This window comes from Suncus etruscus, chromosome 14, assembly GCF_024139225.1.
Source record: "Suncus etruscus isolate mSunEtr1 chromosome 14, mSunEtr1.pri.cur, whole genome shotgun sequence".
NCBI lineage: Eukaryota > Metazoa > Chordata > Mammalia > Eulipotyphla > Soricidae > Suncus > Suncus etruscus.
The window spans coordinates 91,751,810-91,763,968 of NC_064861.1; the positions used below are offsets into that span (position 1 = coordinate 91,751,810).

At 48.8% G+C, this 12,159-nt stretch overlaps 1 protein-coding gene and 1 pseudogene across 1 annotated transcript; both read right to left on the bottom strand.

Moving 5' to 3' along the window:
• Positions 1-2,857: 2,857 nt before the first annotated feature.
• LOC126027518 (axin interactor, dorsalization-associated protein-like) lies at positions 2,858-4,366 on the bottom strand (annotated as a pseudogene).
• A 2,974-nt stretch (positions 4,367-7,340) lies between these two features.
• CABP5 (calcium binding protein 5) lies at positions 7,341-11,739 on the bottom strand. Its single transcript, XM_049786514.1, has 6 exons — positions 11,677-11,739; positions 11,085-11,115; positions 10,100-10,243; positions 9,552-9,661; positions 8,721-8,868; positions 7,341-7,366 (listed from the first exon to the last, which is right to left on the bottom strand). Exons 1-6 carry the CDS (start codon positions 11,737-11,739, stop codon positions 7,341-7,343), a joined length of 522 nt encoding a protein of 173 aa, XP_049642471.1.
• Positions 11,740-12,159: the final 420 nt, after the last annotated feature.

Genomic DNA, 12,159 nt, shown 5'->3' on the forward strand with positions numbered 1-12,159 from the left:
TCCTTTTAGATACCGTGGTTTTCAGGATTGTCACTGAAGGGGTTTCATGCATATAATAAAACTGTTCATTTTACTTTTTAAAAATTCATTTGAGGGCCCGGAGAGATAGCACAGCGGCGTTTGCCTTGCAAGCAGCTGATCCAGGACCAAAGGTGGTTGGTTCGAATCCCATTGTCCCATATGGTCCCCCGTGCCTGCCAGGAGCTATTTCTGAGCAGACAGCCAGGACTAACCCCTGAGCACCACTGGGTGTGGCCCAAAAACAAAATCAAAAACAAAAAACAAACAAAAAATTCATTTAAAATATTTTATTATAACTAGTGAATAATTATCGGCTTGTTTGGGGGCCAGACCTGGCGATATGCAGGCCTTACTTGTCACTCTGCCTTCAAGGACCACTCCTGGTGAGTTTAGGGGACCCCATGTGGTTATGGGGATCAAATGTAGGTCATCTGAGTGCAAGACAAAAGCCCTACCTGCCTTTCTACCTCTCTGATGCAGCAAGAAATTTTGATTTTGGAGTAATATTAAAAAAGTTTTTATTGGGTTTCTATGATTGAGGTTTCCTTGGAACATGATTCCAGGGGATAGTGGAGTCTGACCCTAAAATGTGAGTATTGGGAAGCTAAGCATCTTCCACTCAGCTTTGCTACAATCAAGAGCTGATCGAGGGCTGGAGAGTTAGCACAGTGGGGAGAGCATTAGCCTTGCACACTGTCGACCTGGGTTCGATTCCTAGCATCTCATAGACTCCCCTGAGCCTGCCAGAGTGATTCCTGATTACAGAGGCAGGAGTAACCCCTGAGCATCACAAAATCAAACCAAAAGCTGACCCCAAAAGAGTCTATCTATATTCATTATCTAAACAAAGTTTGATGTTGTAAGCTGATTCGTAGCACTCCTGGTGGGTTCAGGTGACTGTAGGTGATGCCGAAAATTGAATTTATGGTTAAGAAAGAGCCTCATCTTGGCACTATTTCTCAGGATCCTTGTGGAAGAAGTTAAAATAACAACACCACAATACCCAACAAAGCCAGTACCAAAAGAAAGATCAGGAAACCAGGGCAGAGGGTTTTTTTGGTTGTTGTTTGTTTGTTTTTGCTTTGGGGGCCACTCATTGGTCTTTAGGGCTAACTCCTGACTGCACACAGGAATATAATCCTGGAAGGCTCTGGGGACCTTATGGGATGCAGAGGATGGAACCCAGCTTGGCTGTGTGTGTAAGGTAAACTCCCTCCCTGCTGTGCTATGGCTCCTGCCCAAGGTATGTTTCTATTCATATTGTACCTTGGTAAAGTAGGAAAGATTTCAGTCCTTATGGCTCAAATTCTAGCCCAGTTTCAAGATTTCTCATCTGATGCTTGTTAAATTAATCTGCCCCAACAATTACAACAACAACTAAAGGTCTGACCATTTTAAAGATTCAAGGAGCCCTATTTTTACCTGTATAGTTTGTAAAATGGGGAAGTGGGTAAAAGTGTGAGAATGATTATATTATTACCACTTAGTTTGCATCTTACATGAAATACAGGTTATGAAGATTTTATTTGTCACTTTTGATATAACTCTCCTTCCTAATCCTGATTTTTTTTCCATTTTTTGCTACATTTTAATATGTTTGTTTTTTTCAGGGATAATTTTTCCAGTGGGTGGTATGACCCCAAACATAGGATACTGAGTACTTCACAGGGCACAGATCTGCCAGGCATCCTAAGAAACATGACAAGGAGAAAACATGGTGCTTGCCTCTGGAGGAACTTGAGGCTGAAGTGTTAAAAGCTAAGTAAGAGCTTGCCAGTTAGGAAGTGACTAAGGAAGTCTTCATCCCTTGATGTTATTGTGGATGGGATCATTTGGGAACTTAGTCAAGATCACAAAGACTAGATTTGGCTGAAAATTCTTTTGAGGCTCCAAGTTTGATACAAAGAGAAGTGACCTAATTTGCAATGTAGAGTCAAGGTGAGATCTCAAGTGCAAGGAAAGAACGAGAAGGATTTCGCTGTGTGCTATCTTCTTCTAAAAATCAACAGGAAACGGAAGGCCAGTTACTACACTCACTTAAAACTAGGCCAAGGCCTGGAACTGCCTTCATGCCTAGCACTGACTTAAAAAGAGCGAGTAACATGGGTTCTGGGCTCTTGGCCTTCCCCACCAAAAGCCCAACCTAAATCAACCAGGGGGAGGGGAGGCTCCAGTGGGAAGGGGAGGGGCCCTAATTTTTCACACCTACTTTCTTAGGCAGCGTAATTGGTTCAATTTTTCAAGCTGCTTCAAGTGGTCCCATCTGCTTCAATCACAAGTTAGAGGGTCACTCAAGAACCGGAAAAAGCAAGTGGGAGTAGGAGTGAAGAGACATATAAACTTGAGTGTTACTCCCATCTCCCATTCTTCCTATGTAACCTTACCTGATAGTAAGACCTGGCCATTTCTGGGAGGGATTTTTGGTAGGTAACAAAAGGATTGCTTCAGGAGCAGGAAGGGGGTTGATGGAAGGATTCAGAAAGAGATATTGAGGAAGAAGCAGTAGAAGGAGTGCAAGCAGGATGGAGAGTTATGAGACAAGTTTAAGTGCAGGTCTACTTATGGAGTTTGCTTAAAAGATTAGCCCAGGTGGTTAGGGCCTTGAAGAAAGTTGATGTCTCCTGAAACCTGACTGGCTGTGGATGATTTCCTCACTGACACTACTGACACCGCTGGCAGGAAGGGGTTGAAGGTTCATGGTCCATGCTAGAGTAGAAAGGCCTCCCTCACTCCATCTCACCATCCAGGACTCCATAATTAACATCTTATTCTACACTTGAGTATATTCTTATTGCTGACATTAGTTTGCACATGAGCACAGACTGCCTGAGATGGTCTTTGCAGACCAAGGCAGGGGTAGTGGCAAGTCGGACAAGAGATTATTAACTGCACATTGAGTAGAAAAGTTCGGGGGAAAGTTCCAAAATCTGCAATAGGCCTGTCTCTGATGGTGTCTTTGATGTCAGTCAGCCGTGTATTGGGATCTAAATTCTAATGAACAGAATTAGCAGACGTACAGGCCTGCTGGTCAATGCCAGGCCACGGTTCTGGTGGTTTCTACCAAGTGGTTGGGTTCACAGCGGTTCCAGCTACCCACACCAGGGTCACTCCTTGTGCAAAGTCTGGTGGAGGTGGAGATAAAGTGACTTCTTGGTCAACAGTTGTAATTTCTTTCTTTTAAAGTCAGTGGGCTTCTTGTACAGCTTGATCACCATCGAGCCTGGTTTAATCTCATCCACCTCCATGAAGGCAAAACACTTGGTGCTGGTAATCTCTTCTTGGGCTTGAAGTGTTGGAATTCAAAGAAAATGGCAGCGCCTTTCGTTAACTTTTCCACGTGTTTCGGGAGCTCAAGGCCCATGTTGAAATGCACATATGTGTCTTCTTTCCAGGAAGCCACAGGTGTGTCCTGCATGGGAGTCAGATCTATGCTATTCAGGTCTTTGACACTGACAGTGATGTAGGGGTCGATGCACTGGCCTGCATCTTTCAGGTCAATCTTCTCCATGCAAATGGGGAGCAACGTCATGCCAGGCTCTGATGGTCACTTCAGTAGCAAAGTGCCAGGGACTCTCACAGGCAGGGAACCAGAACTACTTCGCCCTCCTCTTCATCTTCTTCCAACTCCAACTTCTCTTATTCTCCAGGAGCTAAAATCCTTCTTAGGGGAACAGGCTGAACATCAAATGGGGATTCTTTATTATAGGTAAGAATATTCTTGGGACTGGAGAGATAACATGGGCTTGCCTTGCATACAGAAAGACAGTGTTTCAAATCCCAGCATCCCATAGGGTCCCCCAAGCATGCCAAGAGCGATTTCTGCACATAGAGCCAGGAGGAACCCCTGGGCGCTGCTGAGTGTGACCCAAAAACCAAAAAAAAAAAAAAAAAAAAGTATATTCTTTAGGATTGGCTCTAGCTTCTTCAGATCCTCCAGTTGAAATTCTTTTTGGGACTATGTGGACTGCAAAGCTGCATTTTGTAATTCCAAGCATATTGGAATTTTGCCTATGGTGCTCAGGGGTTACTCCTGGCTGTCTGCTCAGAAATAGCTCCTGGCAGGCACGGGGGACCATATGGGACACCGGGATTCGAACCAACCACCTTTAGTCATGGATCGGCTGCTTGCAAGGCAAACGCCGCTGTGCTATCTCTCCGGTCCCTTCTTTTGTTCTTCTGTGAATTCAGAATTATTGTGTTGAGCTTGGGCCTCTTTCTGTAGATGTTTTGCTAATACCTGTTACTTGTCGATGGCTTCCACCAACTGGCCCCAGGAATTTAAGTCAGTGCCCCTCCAGAAACTGGTGCCCCAGTGCTGCAGCAAGCTCCGGGTTCCCTCCGACATGCCAGGACTCCCAGCTGTCCCGCCCAGCCCCGCAGCCCCCACGCGACCCCAGGCCAGGCTGGGGCATCCACAGGGCCAGGACACACCGCGCCTGCCGCCCAAGTCCCCCTAATACTGATTTTAAGATAATTTTAAGATCATCTATGAGTGTTTAAAAAAACTTTGGGGCCGGGCGGTGGCGCTAGAGGTAAGGTGCCTGCCTTGCCTGTGCTAGCCTTGGACGGACTGCAGTTCGATCCCCCGGTGTCCCATATGGTCCCCCAAGCCAGGAGCAACTTCTGAGCGCATAGCCAGGAGTAACCCCTGAGCGTTACCGGGTGTGGCCTAAAAAAACAAAACAAAACAAAACAAAACTTTTACTATCTGATTTTCCTTAGAAATAAAATTTTAGGAATAAACTTCATATCTTGGTTAATTCACAAATGGAGCAAACTCATTGCCTGGGACAGTCTCTATCATGAGATGCTTTAATTGTGAATAAAGTCTTTGATCATTTATAAAAACAGATCTGATACTTTGGCACAGATGTATGTCAAAAAAAAAAAAAAAACCAAAACACTTTAACCACTATTCTAGAGTACAGACTTAGTCATGGTCTTAAAAAGAAAGGGAATAATTGTGACTGTGTTTGAGATTCTGCTTCTATTACAGTTCAAATTTGATCTAGTCATTTTCGATTTAACAACATTGCCGGATCGTGGGTTTGAATTTGAGAATAGGAGGTGTAGAAATACATCCCTGGATGGGGCTGGATGGAGGTGGATGATGGTGAGAAGAATAGAGGGTGAGGCCTTTCTCCTCCAGCCCAGGCCACATGCCTCCAATCCCCTCCAGCCGGTAGGTCTGCAGGTTCAGGATAGCAGAGAGGAAATCATCCACAGCCAGGTTTCAGGAGACATCAGCTTTATTCAGGCCCTAGCCAGCATGTGTGGCCTATCATAACATTTCAAGTCAGATCCATTATCAGCCCTGCATTCATCTTCTTTCAGCCATCTCTCCTCCTCCTCCTGCTTCTTCCTCTATCTCCCTTGCTCAATCTCCCTCAATTAATCCTCCAAATCAATCCCCTTCCTGCCTCTGAGGCAATCATTTTGTTACCTCCCAGAAATGGGCAGGTCTTACTATCTGGTAGGATAGACAGAAGATGAGGGTGGGGTGACATCTCCCCCTCTCTGAATATTAATGAAAGGTAATAAGCTTTTGTATTCCTGACTCTGCCTGCCAAAGGCGGGAATCTTAATATTCCCATAGCAACAGGTGGCTCTTAAAACTGGTTTCTATGGAGCTAGAGCAATAGCACAGCAGGGAGAAGTTTACCTTGCACGCGGCTGACCCAAGTTCAATCCCTGGCATCCCATAGGGTTCCCTGAACACCATCAGGCTTGATACCTGAGTGCAGATCCAGGAGTAACCCCTGAGCACAGTTGGGAGTGGCCCCCAAACAGACAAAATAACCCAAATCTGGTTTATAACTGTCTGTCTCAGAACTATGTTATCAACTCTCTGGTAAATGAGCTAAGAGGCCTGTGACTGCACAACACCCCAACTTGGGCTCCTCATGGAAGGGGGGAAATAGCATCACTCTTGTCCCCAGGCACAAAGTCTGAAGAAAGTAAACATCATTGCTCCCTCCTGTATGAGCCTTGGGCCTTTGCCACCCCACAGCTGCTTCAGCTGTCACCTTTGCCAAGGCCAGTGAGAGCTGGGAATGTTGAAATATCACTGTCTTATGCTGATTAAAGTTTTGAAGTTAAGAACTAAAAGGTACTGGAGCCGGAGAAATATATCACAGTGGTAGGGCATTTGCCTTGCATGCTACAGACCAGGGATGGACCCGGGTTCTATTCCTGGCATGCCATATGTTACCTTGAGCCTACCATGAGTAATTTCTGAGTGCAGAGTCAGAAGTAACCTCTGAGTTACACAAGGCATGGCCCCAAAATAAATAAAATAAAATAAAATAAAATAAAAGGTACTGGATGCTTTATAAATATTAAGGAAAAAAATAGGTATTTATTTGGGAAATAAGATTTTAAATATTTTGATTGAATACTAGCATTTTGGTTTTTAATAGATGGGTGGGTGGGTGGGTGGATGAATGGGAGGGTGGGTTGATGGATGAATGGATGATTGAGTGGTTGGGTGGGTGGGTGGTGGATGGATGGACAGAGGATGGATGGATGGATGAATGGGGTGGGTGAACGAATGAATAAATGACAAGATGGAAGGGTGGTAGATGGATGTATGGGTGAATACATGATGAATTGAATGGGTGAATGTGTGGCAGGATCACAGAGTCAGTAAGTGCGTACTGGATGATAGATGGGTGGGTGGGCAGATGGGTGGATGCTAAATGGATGCAGGGTAAGGGAGAGATCTCCCAGGAATATCTTTGTTCCCTTACGGCTGAGGATCTAAAGAATTAAATCCTCTCTTCGCACAATGACTTTTTCGGGGGGTGCAGAAGGAGGGATGAGGAGATCAGCTTGGCCTAAAACCGGATAATCCAGATTTGTGATTTAATTCAGTAGCTTGTGTTTGACACAGGAGAAGGGCATGGGGAGCAGAGGTGGGGGTAGGGTGAGGTTGGGGGAAGCGCTCTGAGCTTCCAGGAAATCAGGACAAGGGTGTAGGAAGGAAGGAAGCCTGGGGAGGGAGGGCTCAATTAACCCTTTTCAGGAGTCTGCTTTCCTTGCCTCCCTCTTCAAGGGGGACTTGTGGCAACTGAGGTGGGAGTAAGGAGAAAAAAATTAATAATAATAATAATAATAATAATAATATTTTAACTGAGGAGAAGAAAGCAGACAGGTATTCTCTTCACTCCTCCTTCCTGCTCCAGTTCTGAGGGTCCCCCCAGCCCCAGCCCTGGCCACAGTCATGCCCCCTCCATCTCCTCTCCAGCCGTGGGGATTAAGTCCTCCAACGCGCTTGTTCCATGCCATCCAGGAGAGGGACTGGGGTTTCCAGATCTTTCTCAGCGAGACATCATCTTCACAAACTCTGTGAAGAAAATAAATCCTTGGTGAGGCACCACCTGTTTCTAAGAGTGTGCTGGGGCCCAAGGGTACACACACACACACACACACACACACACACACACACACACACACACACACACACACACCTGGCTTCCATCCCCAACGTTCCAGGAGTGATTCCAGAGTGCAGAGTCAGCAGTAAGCCTTGAGCACTTCTGGGTGTGGTCCCCAAAATAAATAAAGAACAACAACAACAAACAAGAAGGTCCCATGAAGTATTGGAGAAATGGGTTGATAAGGCTCCTATTGAACAAATTCTGGACACGTATGGTTCATTTTAGTGACCAACAGACCCTGTTGGTTTACAACTTTGGTTTCACCCAAATTCACAGAGATTTTTCCTATTTACCCCCTTGATCTACATATCTAAAGCCTACTTGGTGGTGGTTTTGGTGTCTAATAAAATCTCACTTTCTCTTCTCTCTCTCTCTCTCTCTCTCTCTCTCTCTCTCTCTCTCTCTCTCTCTCTCTCTCTCTCTCTCCCCCCCCCCCCCAAATCTTGCACATGTGTTTCACCCTCTCATGCTTGACCTAGTTTATTTCCTGTGGGAACCCTGCTCCAGACCATTTCCCTGGGTGGATTACGGCCTGTGGAATCCAACAAGACACCATGATATGACTCTGGCCAGTGGACTAAGGTTATGTATATGGGTCAGTCTGTCCTGATCTGACCAAGGCAGGGTTTGGGCCTGGCTTGGCTGTGACTCAAAGCCAAATGAAACAACTGTCTCCACCCAAGTTTAGAGGTTGGTTCACACCCCCAGTGCCATGAACAGAGTCAAGGAGATCCAACTCATCACTTTTCTTGGAAATTTAGGATGTCATCATCATCACCCTTATTGGCAGAGATCAACCGAGACTTTTGGGGTGAAGCAGTGAGTAGGAGGAAGCCAAGGGAGAGATGACCCACCTGGATTGGAACACCATGAATATTGAGCCCTGGCTCCCAGCTATCTACCAGCCCCACTTGCCACCTGGTGGGAAACTGGTCCTCCTAACAAAGGTGCCAGGGGATAGAGGAATGGGAGAGCGAGGTGAATGTGAACCCCTGAGTAGGAAGGGAGCTCCCAGATGAGGGGTGCTGAGGTGGATCCAGATTGAATATGGGAACTGGAAGAGGCTGAGCCCATGGGAATGGCACGGGGAGAAAGGGCTGGAATTCTGGAATGTTCCAGAAGCTCGAACCCCAAAGCAGAGGAGAAGAAGGCAAAAGGCCAGACTAATGGGGGCAACTCCCCTGGGGAACTGAAGGGAAGTTCCTGAGATAGTTCTTCACCCCTGCAAAATAAAATTAAAAAACAAAAAAGTCGACTCACCTTCAAAGTTGACGGTGCCATCTCCATTGATGTCGGCTTCCTGGACAACCTCGGCCAACTCCTGAGGGCTGAGCTTCTCACCCAAGAGTCTCTGCATAGCCTGCTGCAGCTCCCCAAGGGTGACCTCCCCGTCCCCATTGCTGTCGAACTGCAACAGGTGCAGAAATGGGGGAACTGCATCCCAGACCCCTCTACCCACAGTTGTGCTCGAAGCTCCCTCACTCCCTCCTTGGGCCAGGAATGGAGCACAGTCAGCACCCCATTCTCCCATGGTGGGGATCCACCATGCTTCATGGGTTCAGGAGGGTTTGAGGCTCTTCCCGTCTTCCTGCTTTCTCCTCTTCTCTCCTCCCTCTTCCCTCCTTCTTCTTCCCCCGTCCTCCCTCCTCCCTCTTCCTTCCTTCCTTCTCTTTCCCTCTCCCTCCTTCCTCCTCTCCTCCCTCCTCCTCACTTCTCCCTCCTTCCTCCCTCCTTCTCCTTACTCTCTTCTCCTTCTTCCCTGCTCCCTCTTCCTCCCTCCTCTTCCCCTTCCCTTCTCCTCTCTCCTATTTTTCTTTCCTCCCTCTGCCCTTCTCCTCTCTCCCTTCTCCTCCCTCCTCCCCTTCCCTCCTTCCTCCTCCCTCTTCCTCTTTCCTCTCTTCCCTCCTCCCCCCTCTTTTTCCCTTTTCCTCCCTGTTCCCCTCCTCCTTCTCCTCCTCCCTGTTTTCCTCCACTTCTCTCTTCCCTCCTCCCCTCCCACCTTTTCCTTCCTCCTTCTCCCCTCCTCCCTCTTCCTTCTTCCTTCCTCTTCCTCCCTCCTCCTCCTCCAACATTCTGAGACTCTCCACTCACTTCCTTGAAGGCATCTCGCATCTCCTGAACTCCGATCATCCCTGCCGTTTCTGCCAACAGCCTGGGTGCCATCAGCTCCACGAAGTCATCAAAGTCCACGCGACCCCCCACTGCAGAGAAGAGGGGGGTCCTGGCAGAGTCTACCTGGCAGGTCCTGGCAGTCTACCCACCCACGCCCTGGTCTTGACTTCAGGAGCAGGTCTGTGCACAATATTCCCCAACCCGTCTGCTCACAGCTGTGCCGTGCAAGGCCCAAGAAACCCTGTGTGTGGCAGGACAGTCACAAATGTGTGACTGTTCCCTGTCCCAGGCCTGCAGGGCCTGGCCCGAGAGGGCTGTTCGTCACTTCCAAGGGATGCTTATCGAAGAAAAGACTCCCTGATCACCCAGGGGAAGAGGAGCATTCAGGCTGGTAGGTGTCTTGGTTCCTGTGCTATATATACCCTGGTCCCCAATCCCCCAATCTCCAGCTTCATAGTCTGAGCCACTTCCTCTCAGGCTTAGGTCCCTCCCCAACTCCCTGACCCCCTGACCCCCAGTTTTCTCACAGTTCATGCGGATTTGCTGGCCCAGTTCTGCCAGCTCCAGCTCCGTGGGCATGTACCCCATCGTCCGCATGAGGTGGCCCAGGTCCTTGCACGAGATGAGCCCATCCCTATCCTTGTCAAACTGCAGAAAAGCTTCTCGGAGCTCTGAGAGATGAGGGAGAAGAGGTGGGGGGCCCAGGGGTGCGGTAGGGGGGTTTGAAGCAGTCACTGGGTGTGGTGGGATTCCTTGAAACCACCCCAAGACTCTACGCAAGGCAAATATGTTTCCAAAATCCCAACAGAGGGTAGGACTTGGGGGCCCACACCCAGGGGTGTTCAGGGGTTGCTCTGCACTCAGGGATCTCTCTTGGTAGTGCTCAGGGCTTGCTCCTGCCTCTGTGCTCAGGAATCACTCCTGGTGATGTTCAGGGCACTTTATGGGATGTCAGGGATCGACACTGGGTCACCCACATGCAATGTATGTGCTATGTATAGCTCCAGCCTCCAAACCCATGATGTCTTTGTTTTTGTGCCACACCTAGCAGTGCTCAGGGGTTACTCCTGGCTCTGCACTCAGAAATATGCCCCAGGCAGGCTCAAGGGACCATATGGGATGTCGGAAAGAAGGACATCCTGGGTTTATTCTGGGTCGGCTGCTTGCAAAGCAAAAGCCCTACTGCTGTGCTATCGCGCTGACCCCACCATGTTTGTTTGTTTTATTTTGTTTTCATATATTTGTTGGTTTCAGAGACACAGAGTCCTGGAATCACAGAAGAGCCTTCTAAATCTTGGGTGACTTTTTTTATTACTCCCAAATTGATGTGCCCCCCTGAAACTGTCTGGCAGCTGGGACGGGCATTGCCTTTGCAGAGCTCACAAGAGGAGGAGGAACTATTTACTAGTACAAACTTTCTGGGGGGAATGTACAAAGAGGAGGGAGAGGGTTGGGTGAGAGGTTGGGGTTGCTCCTCGGAGCCTGGGTGGGGAAGCTTTGGGGGATTTTTACCTTCAATCTCATCTTGCCCCAGCAGCCTCTCCTGGAATAGGGTGCAGAAGAAGGAGTTGAGAAAGAACCTGGGTTCCCATATCCACTGCATCACGTTTATGTTTGTTTGGGGGCCACACCCAGCTGCAGTGCTAAGGGACTACTCCTGGCTCTGTGCTCAGGAATCCCTCCTGGCAGGCTCGGGAGACCCTATGGGGTGCCAGGGATCGAACCTGGCTTGACCCCATGTAATGCAAATGCTCTCCTCACTGTGCTCTTGCTCCCGCCCACATTCCTTCACATTGGTGCCTCGATTGTCATCTGCCCCTATGCAGGTTCATTTCCCACACCCCCTCCTGATTTCCCCATTTCCCTGCTGATATGGGGGCGACCCTGCCACCACAACCCCCTTGTTGCTGCTCATCTCAGCCAGGCTCCTGAGAGGGCAGAACTCAAACATAGGCAGAGATCAGAGACTGCAGCCCCCAGTGAGAATGTCCAGTGCTACTTCCTCCTACTTCCTTCTCTCCTTCTTTCCTTCCATCCTCCCTTCCTTCTCTCCTTCCCCTCCCTCCCTTCCTTCCTTCTTTCCCAGGTCCCAGCCCTTCCTCACCCGCTGTTTCTCCGCAATGCCCTTTCTCAGGAAGATGCAGGCAGCCCCCAAGGGAACCTGCATGAAGGTGCTCATGGTCCAGTTTCTGCCCTCTGTTGGCACGGTGACCCCTGCAACCAGGTCTCCTGCTTCTTTGCAGATTCCTGGGGAGTCTTTCCTGTCCTCTCAGTCTCTTGTGGGGATCTGAGAGCTGGACAGCCAGGTGGGATGGCCTGCTAGTGAGTGCTGAAAGGGGCGCTGCATGCAATCGGGGCTTAGGGAGGGCATCTGCACCTGCTTTCCAGCAAGCCTGGCACCAGGCCCAGCCTCTGCCCAGCTGTGGCAGGTGTTGGGGGGGGGTTGACCTTGCTGGCTCTGACCCCGAACCAGAGCGGCCAAGAGCACAGGGCGGGTGTTGGGAGCTGCAGATCACGGGGATGAGCCTGGTGTGTTCGAGGCCCCAAATAGTAGCCCACCCCCCCAATCACATGCTTGAGATGTGGT